Below are 21477 nucleotides of genomic sequence, written 5' to 3' on the forward strand. Positions count from 1 at the left end.
CCTGTGGCTGCTGATACAAATCCTCTAAAAACTCACAGAGGGTGGATCTCACCTCTCTAAACATTTCGATCATATTTTTACTTTCATGGTGTTTTTCAGTTCATTAAAGCTTTGGTTGGTTAAAAAACTATTGTGAGTCCTTCTGAACCCTTTTGAGACATTAGGTGTTCTCAGACTGCAGGAACTTTTCCACAGTTCCAAGAACTGTTTGAGGCTTGAGTTTCTACCTAGCGTGGGTACTGTTGTGGAAATTTTCTGCTACTGGTGAATAATGAAATAGAGACTTCTGCCAGCCAACAAGGTTTTTATTTTCTTTGCAAAGAAGGTCAATCAGCACACCAGCGGTCAGAGTGAAGAAAGAGCCTGAACATGGGGAGACCTAAACATTTACGCCTGAAGATTTATGCCTAAGGTGTGTTTCACACCCTTTTGTCTGCTGGAGGTATCAGTACCCTACTCAGTGTTTTCACTCTTTTGTCAGATACTGGCACCGACTCCCTAGGATGTGTTTCACATGAGAGGTGTTCTGCAGGGTTTTGTATTCAGATGCTCCCATCGTCAAGAGGTCTAGACATGATAATTTAAAACACAAAAGGTCCTGGTATCTTGGTGCACTCAGTGGGAGGTGGGGAATCTCAAGCAGTTTCAACACAGAGAAATAAGAAATTACAATTACAATTAATTGTGGGATCCCTCGAGCAATCATCTGGGACGGAGCGCGGACAGTGACAGGCCATCCTGGAAGGAAAAAGATTTCCAGCCTCCAACCTCAAGGGAGGACTGACCGCAGACGCCCCAGACCGTTGCCGCTGGGATTCCACGAATGAAATTCAACGAAATTCATCTGGTGAGCACTGAAATATTGACATTTAAATTCTTTTTCTTTATAAATTGGGTTTTAATTTGGCGTAACAATTCAATTTCTCATTAAATCCACAATCGATTGGCTTTTTATCACTTGTAGCACAAATCATGAATTGATGTGGAAGCTGGTGGTGGAAGGGCTGATTTCACCTGCTGAGAGATTTGAGAGAGAGTGAAAGATAAGTTTTTGCAATATTGTACCATGTCATCCTCAAATAGGCCAGTGGAGGGGAGTGGCCTGGTTACAGGCTCCACTCCTAGGGATGGAGGTCTGCCAAAAAGAATTTCAAAGGGACTCATGTTTATTCCTCATTCTCATATGCATTAGAACAATAGGCAGAGCTTCTGTTCATGGCAGTCCTGTTTCCTCACAACACTTGGCCAATTATGATTTCAGAGTGCCATTTTCTCATTCGACAGCACCTCCACTGGCAGGGTGGTATGCACAATCTTGTCTGAGGTCAATGGCAAGAAATTCACTGATTTGGGTTATTGCAGTTCTATGAAATCCATCATCAAATGTTCGAATGGTCTGTCTTGTGGTGGTTGAGCGGTGTGTGTGATGGTTTTGGTTTTACCTGCGTAATGTGTTGCATACATGACTGACAAAACTTCTGCGCATAAACCGAAAAACCTTTGGTGAACCAGTGTTGAGTTATGTTATTTGAGGAGGGACAGATCACCACAAAAATACATATCTTTGCTCTAGTGCTCTTTATCCATCCATGTAGTTTTGGTGTGACTTGCAGAGTTTTGGAGATATTAGCCATGAAGATGTCTGTCTTCTCTCCAATATCATGGAACTAAACTGTAAATGTCCTGTGGTGCTTAAAGCACCAGAAAAAAAACATTTGAAACTCACAGCAATGTGTCTTTCCAGAAATCCTGACCTTAACAAAACAGAATAATTAGAACTAACACAAGTTCTCCTTCAAATGGAACACAGATTTGTTTTTTTTATTCAAACATAGCTCAAAGGAGCAATATGTGGCAAGTGCATATCAAAAAATGAGTACTGCACTCCACATATCAAGTTGGAGCCATAGACAGTATATTAAATAGGCTGAGTCCTCCATTGTAAGTTGATCAGTCAATGTAATGTAAAACTAAGTCCATTACCCTGAAAACAAAAGCTCACTGCTCTGAAAACACACACGGTGGAGTTGGAGCTCAGTGACTGCCTGGTCTCACTGCCTGCCAGACTCCATTTACATGTTGCTCAGTTTAAGCATCATGAATATCCACTCCTTCTAAAGGACTATTAACGATTTCTTACGACTCATAAACAGACATTAACTCGTTTGACGAACATTCAGCATTAATTTGAATTCTAATTAACAAACAATAGGACAGTAGGAAAGGAATCTCAGAGGAGGAGACCACGGCTGCAGCATTGTTGTCAGAGAAGCAAGTATTTCAATTTGGCAATTTTCCTTAATCTCTGATGACATATCATGGTCATTTTATGATTTACAGTACAGATATTACAGATTTCTCCTTTAATCATTCAGTTCACTTTAAACAACAAATAGCAGTGGGACCACTACAGAAGACTGTAGATGAGCATCTAATTCAGTAATTCACATTAGACACTACCACAGAGTGACCCTGTAACAAGCGGTCAACATGTTTGCACACTGAACATACAGTCCAGCCATGCACTGGGTCTCGACTCCCTCTTCTCAGTCTGAGTCTTCACTGTCAGAAATGTTGAAATAGTAGGCATTGAGCTCGTCCTCTAAAGCAATGTCGGCCTCATCGTGGACTTGGATCTTCTGCTTCTCCATGGGGATGGATCTGGGCATGAGCTTTCTAGTCTAAAAGAGAAAAATGATGAAACCCAGGTTTGTTTCTGTAACTGTAAATACTGAGAAGGACTGACTATATGTTTGAGAAAAAGAGGAACAGATCAATTCTTAATGTCTTTTAAAAATTAAGATGTGGATTTATGAGCTTTAGTGTCTTTCTTTCACAAAGGTAGTGTTAGTAGAGGTTCCACAAATTACAACCACGTTTCCCATAAACTCAGATTCATCTTGTTTAAGAACAGCACCCCATGTCTGTATTGACCTGTCATGTATTCCAGTGAATTTCCTTCAAATCCATGTCATACATTATACATGCCGTTTATACTGTGAAACAAATTGAAACAACTCAAAATTTCAAGGCAATTTACTGCATTAGATTTTTGAGATTTGAGCCTGACTCAAGTTAAAGTTTGGAAACAAATGAAAAATGTTTTGCCGAAATATTTTCTTTAGTTATGAGAATTTACTTTTCATCTTTAGATAAAGTTGAACCTTTGAGTTTTTGAAACCAAAGAAATGTATTTTAAAAATTATTTGGATGCCTGAAAATTAAATGGGTTTTAGTTGAAAATATTAAAATATTAACTAATTAATTTTTCACTTTCACTTCCATCAGTGTACTCCAGTTTACTGTTGCTGGATGGTGGGATTTAGACTTGCACCGATTTCAACTTTCTTAGCCAATTCCGATTTCCGATTTTGTGCAACTTTTCTTGTAAATATGTTCATAATAAGACACTGACTATTAAATATTCATTTAATACTTTCTCCAAAATCATGCAGATTACAACCAGGCCTTGTTATAATTTTATATTAAGATTATGAATTGGGTGAACGTGATCTCGCGATATCATCTCGCGGGATTTCGTGGGACGCGATTTCACGAGATCTTTTGTGGAAGCGGATGTAAACAAACCGGAGACTAACGCGGTGCAACAGTTTGAAGTAAAACTTTGCCGTGAGAAAAACAAACACAGAAGTTAAACGAGTCTGGATGAGAAAATGTTTGAGGAGACGCATCAACACAGGTTGTTTATTCTTCAGCCAGAACAGGAGGTGAGATTTTAACTGTCCCTCTGTGAACAGCAGTCTGCTGCTAGCTTGCTAGCATTAGCCTGAGAGTTTACGGCTGTTTTGCGACATTGTCAGCTGCTCTGTCTCGTTGTAGACTGTCTGTCTTCTCTTTATCCTGTTCTTTGAATCTGTCTCTGACACCAGCTTCAAGCAGACGTGTGTCTGAGTGTGTAGCTGTTATCAGCGCTGTGTTGACGTCACGGTCAGTTTGTCTGCTGCGCGCATGACGTGACCATCGTGCAGAACATGTGTGTGACCATGACGGGCACAGAACCGGATTTGTGAGGCTGACCGGCAGGTCACCGGTCAAGGCCAGTCACGTGAAAACCGGCCCGATTCCGAGCATTGCCGATTAATCGGTGCAAGTCTAGTAGATCAACCTTGTAAAAACTTAAAAGCTGGCTACATACAAAAGAAAACAATGCACCTTCAGAAATGCTCATCAAACAATTTGGTCAAACTAAGGTCCCCCCTCTCACTGGACAAATAACCAATCATACTTTAGGATAATGGGGTGGCCAATCACATTTCGGGGGTGGCCAGTGCCTTGAAAATGTGTGTTTCTCAACTTTTCTTCTGTTTTAACAGTGTAAGATTCAACACATTTTTATGAGTGATAATAAAATCTAATACAAAATTAACTCAATAACATAATCAGAATCAGAAATAATTCATTGATCCCTGGGAAGAAATTGTTTGCGTTACAGTTGCTCCCATTCAAGAACAGAAGTATATATAAACATATAAATTATAAGAATTATAAGAAATAGAAGAGTAAGAATGAAAGAAATAAAGTACTGCATGTATCCATTCTTCAGTGTAAAAGACTCACATTTTTCTTGATGTTACTGAGGGACCTTTGCGAGCACTTCTTACTCCTTTCACGCTGTTTCTCCTCCTCCAGTCTCAGATTTTCTTCGAGCTGCCTGGAACATGATATAGAATGTAGGAAAAGAAAGGGCTTCATATAACAGGTCTTCGAGGACACTGCCATCAGTTTACGCTGCACATCGTCATAATACACTGAAGACTGAAAAGACGGTCTGAAATGTCTGTCCATGCCAGGACGACCACAAACTGCTGTGCTGTGTGTTAGTGTTCTGCTGACAATGTCTACATTTGACGAAAACAATACCGCCACACACTGTTACTGTACTCAGAAATGATTTACACGGGCCATACACACATATTTTCACTTTCTGTTATTATCAAACAAAAGCCAGACACCCTTTTTGCTCTGTGCACCAGTAACAGTTGAATAAGCTTTTTACCCAGCACAAACTTGGTCAGTTTTCTACTTTACTGTTTCCTGTGTACTGCAAAAAAAAGCTCATACTTTCAAGACAATCAATGATTGGGATCGATTTTTGAGTTCTGAATCAAATCACTTTGTGAAGTCTTCACAGTGAAGGCAGCCATGTTGGATTTGGCACTCTGAGACAAGCCCGTTACTGACTGTAGTGCACTGAGAATCCACCAGAGGGCAGAAGACATGTCTCAAATTGCATACAACAGATTTTTCTGGAAAGTGTTGATCATATTGATGTTGTAGAGGTCTCAGAAACTCATTTTTCAAATATGATACAAATGGCATTGTTGAGTTACATATTACTTTGACCTGCAGTGTGATAATAAGTCCATTTGAATTTCAGTCTTCAGTAAAAGCAGAAACTAAGCTGAGAGTGTAAACTGCAGTGAACAGAGTCATCATATCAAACTTTATTATTGTTTATCATTGCCGTCCAGTGAAAATCACTTATCTCTAAAATGTCAACTTTACAGGAGCTAAGAAAAACATCTATGTTTTTAGCTTTGTGGCAATTCATTTTTCTAATTTTGTCTTGACTCTTAAAGGAATTCTCCCTCTTTCAGTTTTGTTGAAAAGTTCAAAATCACTAAATTTGGAGATAAACTGATTTCATGAAGAGCAACTTTATACATGTTAATTATTACTGATTTAATTGTTTTATACATGTTAACTGGTGACAAATTGTACATTTTTTGCTTCTGTGTAGTACACTGTGGGTGTACAGTAGGCTTTTACTGGTAAAGTTCTCCTCCTGCTGCTGTAATCAAGAAGTCTGATGAAAAGGCTAATTAGTCAGCAGGTAATGCAGGAAGGAGGGTGCCTACAGCTAGCTTGGATCAATACAGTGGACTTCACCTTATCAAGGATTTTATTTCATGAGGCAGTCTACACTGCTGTGTGAAAGGAGGATTATCCATGTCTGCTTAGATGAATGAGTAAAAACTGAGTGGATTTATACATAACCCTTCTATTTGAGATGGATGCACAATGAAATAATAACAACCAGCACGTGCCAAAGCAAAAGACAAACTAAACAGGCAACCTAGTGGCTCAAGCTGAAACGATAAAATTTGCCATTGCGCAATTTACACCATTAAGAAAACATTTTCAATTTTTCAGTGCAATTTGTAGAGCTAAACCACTAAGACTATTAAATAGTTTATAATATGGTTTCTAGTTAGGTTGCAACATTTTCTTAGAATACAGGGAAAACACTAACTTGTTGGTTGCCAAATAGTGAGCCCTCATTTATGTGGACCATTTAAGCATCAGATTATTTAGCATTTACACCTGTCTGTATTTGTTAAGAAATTATTGCATTTAATCAGCGTCACCATATCTTAATAGTCAAAAGTTTCATTTGACATCAAGTTAACTCATCAAATTACTAGATTCATGCACTAAAGCTTTGGCAATGTTGATTTCCTTGACATTTTCAGCATGATATCAGCAGCCTATTATCACAGGTCTTGATATAATTAAAGACCCCCTCTGGTGAAAATCACGTTTTTACCCTTGTTAACATATCCAGGTGTTGTTTTTCATGTGTTACAAGACATATCAGGAGCAAAAAAATACACCTCACAGTGACCTATAGTGACCCCATAGTGACCTCACATTGGTGTTGGAAAACTTTTGTTTATGTTTTGTTTATAACTGTTTATTAATGATTTACAAACCTAGTTGCCCAATTATAAACAATTTATAACACATTTGTAAAGTGAGTCTTACTATAAAATGTCTGATAATGTATTATGTACTCATAACTATGTAATACAATACACTAATGTACTAATATATGTATGTAAACAGGAATGTCTAGCAGCCAACTGTGAGTGAGACCAACCTCTCTTTTTCCTTGATCTGTCTTTGTATCTTCAAGCGGTCTGCAGGGATGCTCTCAACGAGGTCGAGCAGTGAACACATGCGGTACTCAATATTGGTCAGGTTCTCCAAGGTGCTGAGGTGGGTCAACCAGCTGTCCACGCAGGAGGCATGGATTTGTTTGATCTTCTTGCCCAGAGCGCCCAACAAAATGTCCTGTGAGCAAGGACAGGAGGTAGGGCGCATGATTGAGGAGGAGACAACTGGGATGAGAGGAGATGGAGTGAACCATTGAGCATCTGGTCTGAATTTGTATGCTGTGTGCAGTTTACTGGGGCCAACTTTTAGATTATTTCATTTTAAGTTCTCACGTGCAGTTTTTAGACTTGAAACAGAGTGATGTTGGGAAAAGTACAGCACATTCTGCTTCCTCACCTTGTCCTCTGTCTTTAATGACTCGTGGAGCTGAACCATCTTTTTTAGCCAATCAGCGTCCACCAGCTCTTTGTGTCTTCTTTTCGTCTTGTCATTTTCCCACACTATTACCTTCTCTTGCTCCTCTTTTCTAAACACAGAGAGAAGACAGCATTGAGTGGGATTATTGTCACAAGTTGTACACAGTATTTTGTTTGTGGTATGTTGTATCTGTCTGTGCCTGCTGTACATGTCTCTTGTGTGTTACATAACTCTTTGAAGACAGCTGACAGCTGTTGTCTTTTAACTCTCTTTCAGGGTTGACTCTGAGCGACACCCTCTAGTGAATGTACTGCTTAACATAGATGCTGACGTAAAGAACACATGAAAGTATGTGGGCAGTGATGGTTATATTGTTTAAAAGGTACGTGTCTATTTTCATATGAAAAGGGAGCATAAATGAGCTTTAAGATGTGGTGTCTGTATTCTCATCTCAGTGTAGTGTATTGCCCAGCTGGGCTTATAAACCTCAAATACATTCATCTCACATATCGTATGTGTGTATTATTCAGTCTAGTTGGATTAATATTCTGAGTTTTAGATTAAAAAAAAGGCTATACTTTCTGTCATATACTCAGACTAAGGATAACCCCGGGACTGCAGGGACTGTAGGTTAAAATGAGCCTTTTGGATAAATATGATGCTTACATTTTGTTCGTGGCCGTATTGATTTTCTGCTGGACTTCCTTCAGTTTCACATCCACTCTGGCAGAGTTTTCCATCACGGACAAGCTCTGCTCTTTCAACACTGTCGCCAGATCCAGTGGCTGCTGGGAATCGGACATGTACAGCACCAGTTTCTCCTGAGTGAGGAGGAAAGGGACCCCACACTGTCAGCACTGCAACTACACACTCAAGATAAAAAAAAGAGTGGCAGCACTTAAAGAGAACTGACCTCATATTCTGAGCTGTCACGGTCCACTTTAGAGTTCTTGTCCCTAAAATGCGAAAGAAAGAATTTAGATCCTGGAGACATTAAAGGAGCAATATGTAGCAAATGAGTGTGCAAAGTTGAGGTAGAGTAGTCCAAATAGTCAGCTGGAGCTATAGAGTGTATATTAAATAGTGTTACGTGCCAGTCAGGAAAGGCGCTTGTTTTTCCCTCCTGTCTGCCCTTTCTCCCCTCCCCCTCCCCTCTTGTCTCCAGGTGCTAATGGAGAGGCTCCTCATTGGCTGACATGGGAGGGTAATCAGCCGATTGAGCTCACCTGGGCCTCTGGGCTTAAAAGCTGGGCCCTCGGCTCACTCTGTCTCTCTCCCTTCCTCCAGCTGGCATCGACCTAGTGGCTTTTTGGGTTGTGTTACATTCTGTGGTAGTTTAAGTTAATAAATTATTTTTGTTTTTTCTTTAACCCCTTGTGTGGCCTCCCCCTTCTTGTTGTTGCATTCATTGAGCCGGTTTGTAACAATAGGTTGAAATCCTCTTTAGTATACAATCTACTAAGCCAGCTGCCTCCCTCTTCTCCAGACTCAGGGACGCTCTGCAGGTTGTCAAGGCCATTATCCTGAAAACTAAAGCCCACTGCTCTGAACACACACCGGAGTTAGGATTAGTAACTGTCTCTAACTGCCTAAGAACTCCATTAACATATTTCTCAATTAACAGCCTTCTTGATTTGATTATGTTCCTCAGTCCGTCAGAGTTAAATTTAGTATATGTTTAGAGTAAAAACTAAACTGGGTTTTAAAGAGAAGTTTAAATTGAATCTTTCTTAATATTAAACTAGTTTAAAAACCATAATGAACCACTGCACCAGAGGACATGAATTTAGAAGACAAATACTTATCTAGTCATGGATGTGATGTGTTGGTGTGTCCTTACAGTGTGTCGCTGAGGGCTGCGGACACTGTGGACACTGTGGTTGAAGACAGAACTCTATCTGGACTGGAGTCCAAACCTACATTTGAAATCATTTCAGGTAAAAAAAAAAAAGAGGCAATACAGTAACAGAATCTTGATTCACATTTTATCTTTTTATTTATTATTTTGTTTGACAGTTTGAACCTAGTTTTGGGAGTTTTGAACCGGTGACATACTAGATAAATGGCTGTGATTGGCATGATCAGATCCGAAGCTCATGAAATTCTGTCTGAATGGAAGGGGTGCCGGATGTATCTGCCAAGTTCGTTAAGCTCCACGTGGGTGGAGTCTGTTGACCAATCAGAGGCTGTGTTTCTGACTTATGTGTGAAAGCACTGATCCATGGATGTATTGACACTGACGGTTAAAAATAAAATTTTGTGGTGATGACAGTAATGAACGCAACCCCCCCCCCCAAAAAAAAAAAAGTCACATGACTGCGGTATTGCGGTAATGCAGTTATCATCACAGCCCTAGTTCCCAGACTAACACACTTAGAATTTTATTGCTTCAAGTGATTTTACCATGTTGACATTTACCATCAACACTGACTGGACATCCACATAAAAAGTAGTGAATTATTTGTTTAATGAAGGACAATACTAAATCAGTGGCCTTTGAAGAGAGTCCCAGATCTCACACACAAACAGCACTGTTTATTAATTTTGATCATCCATATCTCCATATCTGGAAAAGATGAGACAGCTCAGACTGGGTTTGATATAAGTACCAGTGTGCAGGATTTAGTGGCATCTGATGGCATCTTGCAGTGCGCTAGCAAGTGGGAGTTTCTGGCACATCACCTACTTCCATGCATAGAAGCTAAAAAAAAACAAAAACTCCAGCAATATGTTTGATAATATTATTTTCAGAGCTACGCGTTTCAGCTCAGGCTTTCATCGGGGTCATCATGGCATATGGTCATGTGCCTTCAGACAGAAAATCCAAAACGCTTCTCTCTTTTTTCTGAGAAAATTGACAGTACAAGCTAGCAGTGAGCTCGCAGATTGCAAAACCCTTGCCACACCATCCCCTTCCAAGGTCATAACAACTTGCGGTGGCCATGAAAATCACTATGAATCATAATGAAAACATACCTATGAATATTATATTCTGCCAATAGATCCCTGTAAATCTTACACACTGGAACTTTAAGATCAATAGGAGTTGATTAATAAGCTTCAGTCTGCCAGTTTTCATCTATTTTGTGTTGATTCGGTGGGTTTTAACACTTACCCTGCCTAACTTCTGACTCCTGAGGCTGACTCTGTTCATCCTGAGAAGGGACTTGACCTTTCAAAGCTTCTGCCTGCTGGGGCTCCTGCAACTCCGGAGTCAACAGAATCTTCTTACATGTTTCCAAATTATTGAAGATTTTCTCAGTCTTGTCGAATTCACTATGAAAAACAAAGACTATGTTTAAATCCATGTAAAAGTCCTCTGTATTCCATCGCAAAAAAAAAGTCATTGCAGATTAATAACTGCTCACTTTTACTTATAGTTCTTCTCTGAACACCCAACACCTGGTCAAACGCTTCATGTACCACTCAGGGTTTTTTTTTTTTTTTTATGTTCAATTATGCTGGGAACAAATATTTTAAAAGAGCAAATTCTTGCCCGTTACACCTTGTGACAGGCCAACCTCCCAGTGATTTTTATTTAACAGCAGTTTTTGTGGCTGAGGACTTGAATTTTGTCAAGTCCGTCATACACACAAAATCATTTATAACACAAAGTACACATATCAGGTGTAGCATGATTTTTTTTGTTGATGTGAACTCACCTTATTAATCCCTATGGATATATATGTAGTTAATGTAACAGAAAAGAACTTCTCTGTGACAGAGTTGATGTCACATACAGGGGCGTGTCCAGACTTTTTGTTTTTTAACTGTGTGGCCCAAATGGAAAACTGACTTATTTATTTTATTAAATCGAGAAAGGTACTAATTTCAAACACATAATTTAATTATTAAAGACAACTGAAAGTTATGTCACCTTTTCTCAGCAACGATATCAACTCTATAAGATGGAATATTTGATGGAATTGTTAATGTTAAATTTTTAATGTGAAATCAAACATTTCACAGCATAGTCATTGTGAGTAGCCATTTTATTTTTTCAGAGTTTCCTTTAATGATAATCAAAATAAACACGTTAAACCATAATTCTTACTTAGCTTTGATTTGAAGGGCTACTGACTCTATGGTCGAGACATCTGATCAGAATTTATTAAATTAATTTAGCAAAAAATAGCAATCTTACCAGTGCTTGAGCAGTATTCCTGTCTTTTTTCAACATTTTTTATGCCTGATTCTTTTTTTTGTAAAAATCTGACAGTTGATGGAAATCTGGGACACAACTTTAAGTGGTCAACATTTTCATAAAATATAATGGCACATTTTTATACCTATGTTATCAGTAGGTACATTAGTTTTAGAATTTGAAGGATGTTAACACGTTATTTTATTTTTTGAAGTTGTGAATCCTTGTCTGAGTCAAGGGTGTTTTCTGGTACAGAGCAAATTTAGAAATTGAAAAAAAATTAAGCAAACCCAAATATTTCATTTTAGTTACAGACGTTTTATATATATATATAAAAATAAATGTTCACCAGAAAAAATTAGAGTGATAGTAATGATAAAGTTTTCTGGCAGGATACAATTTGCCACAATTCTCAACAATAAATGATACATAAAACATGGAGAAAGTACTTTCATTTATTTTAAAAATGATCATACTGCTACCTTTTTATGTCCCTCATTTCATCAGTTAACTTCTCAATGGTGGCAGTCATCTTTGAGTTGGACTTGCTGTCTTCTTCAAAGCTGACAACAGAGACAACATTTATCACAGTTATTACAGTTTATTATAATACTGGATAAGGAATATTTCAATAAAGCTTAATTAACAATGGCAAGGAGTCCACCGCTGCTTACCTTGTTTTGTCATCCGCAATCATCTTGTAAATTGTCTTGAGGCTCCCTTCAAAGTCATGAATACGTTTCTCTTTGATGCATTCAAACGTTTTCATATGTCGCTGACGTACTGCAATTTTCTCATTCATCTCCTTCACCCGTTGCCTCTTCTCTCTCAGACTTAGCTGAGGAAAGAGGGATGAAGGGTAGAGGGAATATTGCAGATAATGAAGGACAGAAAAGTTAATGAATGCCGCCCGCTTCACTCTCCCCTTCCAAGTGTGTAGAGGAAACTGATCGATGTCCCCCAAAATGGCATGACCACCCCCCAAGAGCCAGTGACTGGTTTGTCCATTCTGGGCTACTGTAGAAACACCATGGTGCAACATGGCAGCCACCATAGAAGATGATCTGTGCCCCCCTGTAGATATATATATATATATATATTGTGGTTATAGCAGTGGAAACACAACTGCTTTTGTCCATTGGGCCTCCAAAATCAACACAATACAGAAGGTTCGATCAAAAAATAATTGCTTTCTCTCCATGACTACAGTTCATATTTTGTCCCATGGTGGTCCACCAAGAGGGACATGATCAGGCCCTCTATACTCTGTGGAAACCCTCTTCTTTAGGCATCAGAAGGCTCCCAGCCCTTTTACTCTTTCCACTTCTGCACCTTTAAATCATTTACCTGCGGCAGACTTGTATGCAGTTCAGCCAGGTCTGCCATCTTCTCTTCATCACCCATGACCAACAATTTAGCTCCTGAGTACAGTGGAGAACACATTGTGGAACACTGTGTCGTTGTTATCGGCTGTTTACTTATTTTACATTGTTTTACATATTCCATGTCTTATTTTCATGTTACATCTTGTCATATTTTCATCTTGCTGCATCTTGTTTTCATTCTGTTTTCATTTTTGTCTTGTTACGTCTTTTTCGTCATTTTTGTCTTGTGGTGTCTCTTATGTTGCTATTGTCCAGTTACATTTCTTATGCTATTTTTGTCTACTTACATCTTTTACTCCTCTTGTGATGTGATTTTGGCTCATTACTGCTTTTGCATCGGTTTCATCTTGTTATGTTTTGTTATGTTGTTTCCTTTTGCATCATTCTTGTCGTTACATCTTTTAGTCATTTTCGTCTGATGTTTTCAACTTGTTGCATCATTTTATCTTGTCTTTTACTTAAATTTCATTTCATTATCTATTGTTCCATCATTTTTGTGACATCTTTTTCATTTTTCCCGTCTTGTTAAGACTTACTACGTAGTGTTAGTCATTTTCGTCTGATGTATTCATCTTGTTATGTTGTGTTCATCATATTCGTTTTGTTACTCCTTTGATGTCATTTTTGTTTTGTCATGTCTTTTTATGTTGTTTTCGTCTTGTATTACAAACTAAAGTAACAAGCCTGTTTTGTTGTCAGAAAAGGAAATAATCAAGTAAAGTTCAGATATCTGAAAAATCTACTTAAGTACAGTTACTAAGTATTTATACTTAGTTACGTCCCACCACTCATGGTAATATGTAGTAGATGTAGAACAACATACAACTGTCTGAGAGCTTTTATTACTGATTACTTTTCAGTTTACAATCTTTCACACCCTTCCTCTCCAGTAAAAATCATGTGTCTCTGAATGTGTTGATTTTGAGCCTTTTTGAAGGCTTAAGTGAAATTCTCCCACAGCTGGGAGATACATTGTCACAAAGCTGAAAGCAGTTTGTTCTGAGTTCATTAAAGCTGATTTTTTCATGGTTCTCACAGGGCAGCAGTACTACAAACATATAATGAGAACATGATACATTACTGTCAATTAAACTAGCCAACAGTATAAAGTATGTAAATATTATTGTTTGAAATATGCTTTTGGGGTATTTTCATAGTGTGGTCAGTTCAGTCAAAGATCTGAATACTTCTTCTTCAGGTACAAATTGAAATCTGTGGCTGACAAACAGCAGTACTGTTTCTCATTTAAAAAATACATTAAATTCACTTCATTGAACTGGAGAGCTTTCATTCCAAATTTGTAGCCTGGATTGCAATAACAACGATTATTGTAATCTAAGATTAGTTCTAATGTAAAAACTAGGTTTAAACTGATTAAACCAAAGTTTAAAATTAAGCAGAGCTCTGTAGCACAATTCAAATCTAATCTGTTTAGTACGTAAACATTTAATGAATGTAACCTGAAATTAGAGTTGAATCAATATGGAGATGCTTGCTCGATGCATGCTCGACTTAGTAAATAGTAAGTATAAAAGAGGGGGGAAATGGTTACTGTTTGCTACCTAGCTAAAAAAATGATGGAAAAAACATGATATGTTATATCGCTTGCTAGAAAACTAAAAAGTCAACAAAACTTGACTTTGTTTGCAAGCTAGCTTAACTGTTTATTAGCTCATGATGGGTCATCAGAGAATTATTTTTCTTAATCCATCTCAAAACGGCAACCATTTTAAAAGTTAGACTAAACCTCGTCAAGTGTAAGTTTACAGTTAATACTGGCCTTTTTTTTTTTTTTTTGAATCCACACCAAGGCTGCTGACTTGCAGTGACTGTCCCTAGACTGTGACGGCGCCTCAGCTTTGGATCGCCTGCCAGAGGAACACGGTTTAGTTAGTTAAGCTAGTATCCCAGCACAGGAGCTCTTTGTATTTGGAGTCAAGTAGTTAACATTGAAGTTAGCCAAGTTAGCTTGCTACGCCTGTCTTCAAAACAACATTTCAGGAAACTTGAATGTTGCTGACAAAAATTATGTTGTTATTAAATGCACCAGTTTTAACAGAACAATTGTACTGAAGGTTCTTGTAAAACCTCTTTATAGGTACACTAGCTAAGTCTATGTAAGGATAGCCTAAGTTAGCTTAGAAATATGCTAACGTTAACTTTCCTACTGTTTAGCATCAACATTTTTGTCCTAGCACTGCTGTTAGCGTCTTTGCAAAAATAGCTGCAGATTAGTACTAAAGTAAACGGTTTTAAGCACTTTTCAATTTGATACTAATGAAGAACTCAATTTACCTACTTTTTCTCGTCACAGTGAAGATAAACTTTGGACTTTAAACTGTGCAGTTTTGATTCCGCTCCTGTTGGTTGACTGTAGTCATGGTAACTGTGCTGCCTTCAACGTTCTTTGTTTTGTTTTGTTTTTAAACAAAAACAATAACAATGTTGTGGACCTTTTTCACAGCAGCCATTGGACATAAAATAATAGGGTAAATAAGTGTTAACAATACGTTTCCATTCCATTCAGGTCAAACTGTGTTGAGAGAGCTGCTACTGTGCGTATTTTAAAATTTCAATCAGATAATAATAAAAGTTAACTTAAGTTAACTAAAGTTAAGTTACGTACACTACCAGTTTGTATTGGAATCAGTGTTTTGGTTTCATTATATGTTCTGTAGCACCAGCTTGTGAGGATTGCAAGTATCTGCACTGAGAGAGAAGTGAACTGATAGAGAAACAGGAAGCAGAGCGAGCACAGCTGTGACAATCCTCTTAATCCTTTGCTTTAAAATTCACAAACCGGCTTCATCCGTAAGTCATCTGTTATTTCCGTTCATATTTGTATGTTTATGTAACTATTTCTTGAGTTTGGGTCCAGTATTTTGATGGTGGTTAGTTTAGTTTGTTACAAAATTACATTACTGCACATGGATGTATTAGTGTTTGATAGCTGAAGCATTCTTACCTTTGTAAATTATATTTACCGTTGTCCTTTCATGGGTTATTCCATATTTTGACATGCCTTTAAGCGGCTGTTCGCATTAATTTGTCAGTAATATTTTTTCTGTAACTTTTTCTCTAATTATTACTGGAGATGTTATTAAGTGCTTACAAGGTATTTACTTGTCTGTATTTTGTGTTCTTTTGCAGTTTTATAAAATGAAATATTTTTTCCTTCATTAAATTCTGCCAAACACAACAACCTGCCTGTTTCTTGGAGGGACAATGATGGAAAAGTATAATGTTAAGCTGGAAGTATAGCTGAAAAATACGTTGCCTGCGACAACTTTTAGTGAGGCGGCACACATATAAATTCACAAGACTCAGAATTGATAACATCAATTTCTTTATTAATCAAAATTGCCAAACATAAAGGTGTTGTATTGGATGTCATATAAGATGCAATATAAGAATGACAACTCATATCTCAAAACAAATAAAATCAACCGTATGAACACAGTCTTTAAGGTTGGTTAATATCAGAATCTGTGTCATTCTAGTGCGTCTCTGAAATCAGCCCGTCTGCCTACAAACATAAGATAGTACATAAGACATATGCTGGAATATTACTTTAAAGAAGGAAATATGTGTTTTAAAACAAAAGTTTTCAAATAGGCTCTATCAAGAGAATAAGATCTTTTAAGGACTTTTCTGTATACCTTTCAGTATGACGTCACATTACAAATAGATCACTAATGATGCTGCAGATGATGGTTTTGTGTTGTCCCCACATAAAACATATTACATGGGCATTTTAACAGTTAAACCACATTGTGATAATTATCACTTCAGATCTCAAAAGCAACAACATGCAGTAAGTTTCATCAAACAAAGATCTGTTCCACTGAATGACAAAACAACCAGCTTCAGCATTTGTCAGACGAACACCTGCATATATAAAGGCCACTGGATGGTCATCAGCTGCTAAACTAATTCTGTATGTTTGCTAAAATGTGTGCTGAAAAACAAACTAGGGTTTTACTCTTTAGTACTCTGCAGAGCCTTTTCAAACACCTTCTGTGCATCATCAGCGAGCATGCTGAGGAAACTATTGAGAGCTCTGTAGGTTGCCAGAAAAGAGAGGGCCATTGCTGCTGGGATTCCAATTACTGGAATGAATCTGGACCCTTCCTCTGCTATGGACAGAGCAGCTACACCTCCACACTGAAGAAGCACCTTCATGATAAGATTAGGGGTTATTTTTCTTGCCAGAGCCAGTGGTGAAATGATGACAGCCATCAGATCATTAAATGGCACACCTGTGCTATCAGCCAGCCTCTTCAGGGACGGGATATCAAGACCAAACCCAACTATGTATCTTGTGACAACGGTAACTAGCATGGCTACATCAACGGCAGCAGAAAGCCCAGGAACAGGTACAGCTGCTGAAGCTGCAGACAGAGAAGCAAAATGTTTTACTTTGTTCTTGAAAGCCTCTTTCTTCTTGTTGATGATCTCCAGACTGATGTTGGGCATGGCGAACAGCAGAGCATCCCTCTGGTGGGCAGGAAGTTCTCTCTCGAGGGTCTCATGTAGGAGAGTGAACTCATGCTTGTGGAGCTCAAAGCTGGACAGCAGGAAGACCTGAGGAGACTGGATACCCTGATCTTCAAGACCTGTGTCACAAAAAGAATAAATGGTTTGATGACTTGTTATATAAAATGATGAAAGCATTTAAACTGTTTTTAAAATACATGAACAATAATGTTCACTTTTAAGTTAAGAGGTTTTGCTCCCCAATGTTTTTCTCACCAGTGATTTTATCAACTATTTTACTGCCTACAAGATCTACATTGTTGTTCATTGTTTTCATAGGCCGATGCACTGCATAAAAGATATCTCTATATATTCACAAAGAACTCCTGCAGTAAAATTTTCTCTAATTGTGAGCAAAAATATGAGTAATTAATAATCACTGGAGACCTCAGAGTCATAAGATGAATTGATTTAGAAATCTATCAGGTGATTTAGTTTTCTCTGTTTCTCTTTCTTTTTGTGAAAGCATAGTTTTCACAAGTATGACATATGGCTACATGGATAATTATAATTATGCAAAGTCATTTTGATTTTTATGATGTAGGCCATTTAATGATAATTAACTTAAGGTAAGGACACATTCAGTCATCATCCAAGCTACTGTTAAAAAGCTGCACATAATAGAGTGACAGTAAACCGATCACAGTAATGTCTATAGCATTATATACTTACTGTTTGTTAAAATGTTCAAATGTACTGTAGTGTATTCATCCTGACATATAATGCATGCATTTATAAACCAACAGAACTCAATATTTAATCTTTATGTTATTCTGAGTGACCCATTCTTAATCTATTATGTGTAGCATAAAGAACACATTCAAGGATTTTCATTTGTGGAATTTTGTCTGGTACAATTTTCTTTCCTTTAGTGGGAATATGAACTGAATAACATAACTTTTAAATATGAACATTTTTGATGAATAACATCAACATTTTAAATATTAATAGATAGATTTCTTTAATGTCCCAAAGAGGCTTGTTCCATTTTAATAATGGAAATAAAGGTATTAATATGATCATCTCACTATTATTATAAATGATCACGTTAGCAGGTCACTCACCTTGGATGCAGTTTTCCCTGATTTTTTCAAGAGTCTTTTCTGCATCAAAGTCCCTCCTTCTTTCCTCAGCTCGTAGATCGTTGTCAAGCTTTGAACGAACAAAGTAGAACTTCTTGCCCATCCTCTGAATCTCCAAAGCCAGTTTCACATCATTTTCTTTGAAGCGAGCAGCTGAGATGATGATGAAGAAGTCAAACCTCTCAAATCCGACATGCTGCAGGTACTGGTCAGCTGGAAAGTTGGTGGTGCCAACACCAGGAAGATCCCAGAATGTAACATTGGGATACTTTGGGTGGGGGTAATCTTTAACCTCCATGGTGGTTTCTACACAACCAGTTTTGGCGGCTCTGTCATCCTCGTCGTCTACGCCTCTAAAGGCATTGACAAAGGTGGATTTACCAGAGCCAGACTCTCCTGTGATGGCGATGTTTAGTGGAGTGTTATTCTGTTTGTCCAAACACTCCTTGATCTTTGTAACAGCTAAGCCTTGATCATTGTTCTGTAGAGCTTCTTTAATTTCTCCGGTGATTTCAGAACATAATAGATCCATGACGACCCCTGAAAACTGGAGTAGAAAAAGAAGTTATTAAGACACTATTGGCAGTGATGGAAAATTGAATCCTACAATGATCAAACATCAAATGTACCATGTGGTGATACAGTAACACATGTAGCTATTATCATCATCATCAGCAGCAGCAGCAGCAGCAGCATGTTCAGTCTTTGCAATGTGACACATAAATCAACTTCAGAGGAAAAATTAAATGTGAGCAAAAAAAAAAAAACTTCAGACTGAGCAGACACAAAGCTATTCTGCCCTAAATAAATGTCTTTGCATGTTTGCTAATGCTATGATCAATATGAACATCCAATAATTTCCCCTTTCACTCAGTTTCACTCTGTGCTCTCTCACAAACTCATTCTTGGTGTGCGAGCAGTCTGCAGCATACTCGCTCAAGATGTGTCTCTCTGATTGACCAATCAGTATCAAGCATTTAAGAGTGCCATGTTCTAACGTTAGTAAGCTTTTGCTTTTCTCCCCCAACATTTATTAACTGACCTAACTTTAGCAACCTACCAAGATAGCTAACTTTGGTTTACAAGCTAAAGGTGTACAGACAAAAACAAACATAATTTCATAAAGGTTCATAAAACATGATATAATACTAAAGCACAAACTACTTACAGGTGACTGTGGTGTGACATTTTCGTTCGGTTCAGAAGACATCGTCTGAAGTTAGCAGCAGGCAGATTGCTAAAAGAGAAATACCTGAAAATTGTCACTCAGCAGCTGATGTTTCAAGATACATGGAGGTGTAACGTTAATGTTAACAATCAACGCAACACTGCAGCACTATAATGTAATAACATTCAATAATACTAATATTTAAAGTAAAATACTGGCAGAAAATGTGTTTTCATCCAGTCAAAATTTCCTCTTTCTTGACCTTTGGCGGGTAGCAACAATGCCACCGGCATGCTGCAACCTCATTGGAGCTGAAGCAGCCAATCAGAGTTTACCCGCCTCCGAGTTTTCTGATTGGTTCGCATTGTGGCTCCAATACTGAAGTCCAGTCCAGTTTAGTGAGTTATATATTGGAAGTCTATTATATATCTACAATAACACAATAGATCCTAATCCACATATCTGGCGTTAGGAGAGAGCGGTGCCGCCTGACCAAGCGGCGTGGCGCACCGCTCGGATCTGCCGCTGACCGCTGTTCAAATTTGGCGGTGAGGCCGAGGCACATTTCTTATCATGAGAAGGCTCTATAAGGAAGTCATGACGTGTCTTAAAATGGAGAAGCTGAGATCCATTTTGAAAGGATCACTTAAAAAATAAAAGACATGTCTGTCCTACACTTCTGTCTGTTTTATTATTCCTGTTAATGTCTTGTTCTGTTGTACTGGGGAAACAAACAAAGAAAACTCCAAAGACAAACAAACAAATAAATAAATCTTTTCTGAATATTGGAAGTTACTCACTGATATCTTGATGTTGAAACAGAGACAAGAGCAGACCAGCCTTCGAGTTACTGTGACCTGTTGACCTGCAAGACAAGCTAGTTTTTTGCTCCAGTAAATAACAACAGATAAAGGTTTATCAAAGCTCCACCTTTTAGACACTTTAGACCTTTAGACCAATGAAAATGTCATTCTGTGAGTGCTAGTAACTCATTGATTATTGTGAATCAGCTGACTTTCAAGAAATGATCTGATTAACAACAAACAGAGAGCTGCAGGAGGTCCCTTTCACTGCAGACTACTGACTGGAAGTCACTTCAGCAGTGTCCTCTGTCCAACAGTCTCTTCAGTTATTTCATTTTTGGTAAATATTGTAAGACAGTCCATCCTAATAAAGAGCGTAACCTAATATGTATCATGTCATTTGGATCTCACCTCTTCCAAGGTTTTGATATTTCTTCTTTCATGGTGTTTTTCAGCTTTCATAATAGTTTAGATTGCTTTGGAAACGTGATGATGTGAGCCTTTCTCAAATCTTTGTAAGATGCTGATGTAGAGTCAAATAAAAATGGCATCTTGGGGAGAAGCAATGCCTTGACAACAAACTTGGGGAGCAAATTCTCTTTCCTTTCCTGTTGTCCCGTCTGTGTAGTTAAAACACTTGCCGGCACTGATCTCACACACACAAATACAAAGAGGAAGCAATCAAACATAGGCACTTTATTACTATCACTGTCTGAAGACAGTGACAGTTATGAGCAAGAGGGAAAAGCATCATCATAAAGGGATGAAAGAACATGACCTCATGTAACAGTCAATTATACAGCAGTCATATGTGTAATAAAGTCAAATATACGTTTGTAATATTTAATGTTAGAATTACACAAAAGTTGTTTAAGTTGTTATAACCTGACATGCATGTGGAACGTGTGAGACTCAGAAAAAGAGCAGCATGTTTGGCATTTTTCTTGGTACATGACTCAAACCATTTTTAATATTTAGCAATATTTGCCCATGTGTTGTAAAAATTCTTCGTCTAAATAGTGAG

At 37.9% G+C, this 21477-nt stretch overlaps 2 protein-coding genes across 3 annotated transcripts; both read right to left on the reverse strand.

Annotated features, from left to right (window-relative positions):
* Nucleotides 1–2373: 2373 nt before the first annotated feature.
* LOC146310407 (uncharacterized) lies at nt 2374–7438 on the reverse strand. Of its 2 annotated transcripts, none has more exons than XM_084742821.1 (4): nt 7315–7438; nt 6902–7095; nt 4579–4672; nt 2374–2681 (listed from the first exon to the last, which is right to left on the reverse strand). In XM_084742821.1, exons 1-4 carry the CDS (start codon nt 7351–7353, stop codon nt 2547–2549), a joined length of 462 nt encoding a protein of 153 aa, XP_084598947.1. In that variant the 5' UTR covers nt 7354–7438; the 3' UTR covers nt 2374–2546. The 2 variants fall into 2 exon arrangements, with proteins under 2 accessions (XP_084598947.1, XP_084598948.1); XM_084742822.1 differs by having other exon boundaries at nt 6902–7142.
* Nucleotides 7439–16485: 9047 nt separating this feature from the next.
* On the reverse strand, nt 16486–19808 carry LOC146310408 (interferon-inducible GTPase 5-like). Its single transcript, XM_084742338.1, has 3 exons — nt 19651–19808; nt 18465–19029; nt 16486–17480 (listed from the first exon to the last, which is right to left on the reverse strand). The coding sequence occupies exons 1-3, from the start codon at nt 19690–19692 to the stop codon at nt 16843–16845; spliced, it is 1245 nt and encodes a 414-aa protein (XP_084598464.1). The 5' UTR covers nt 19693–19808; the 3' UTR covers nt 16486–16842.
* Nucleotides 19809–21477: the final 1669 nt, after the last annotated feature.

The sequence above is a fragment of the Lutjanus erythropterus genome, chromosome 18 (assembly GCF_056507025.1).
Source record: "Lutjanus erythropterus isolate fLutEry1 chromosome 18, fLutEry1.hap2, whole genome shotgun sequence".
In the NCBI taxonomy this organism is placed as follows: domain Eukaryota; kingdom Metazoa; phylum Chordata; class Actinopteri; order Lutjaniformes; family Lutjanidae; genus Lutjanus; species Lutjanus erythropterus.

What these genes read in the sequence shown, in the direction of transcription:
- LOC146310407 (XM_084742821.1), bottom strand. Translation starts at nt 7,353, where the DNA reads ATGGTTCAGCTCCACGAGTCATTAAAGACAGAGGACAAG. An exon ending in CATTAAAGACAGAGGACAAG is followed by an intron (nt 7,096 to 7,314) that starts GTGAGGAAGCAG and finishes CCTTGCTCACAG; the next exon opens with GACATTTTGTTGGGCGCTCT. An exon ending in TCAGTAACATCAAGAAAAAT is followed by an intron (nt 2,682 to 4,578) that starts GTGAGTCTTTTA and finishes TTTCTCTTTTAG; the next exon opens with ACTAGAAAGCTCATGCCCAG.
- LOC146310408 (XM_084742338.1), bottom strand. Translation starts at nt 19,692, where the DNA reads ATGTCTTCTGAACCGAACGAAAATGTCACACCACAGTCACCT. An exon ending in ATGTCACACCACAGTCACCT is followed by an intron (nt 19,030 to 19,650) that starts GTAAGTAGTTTG and finishes TTTCTACTCCAG; the next exon opens with TTTTCAGGGGTCGTCATGGA. An exon ending in CAGGGAAAACTGCATCCAAG is followed by an intron (nt 17,481 to 18,464) that starts GTGAGTGACCTG and finishes TTTGTGACACAG; the next exon opens with GTCTTGAAGATCAGGGTATC.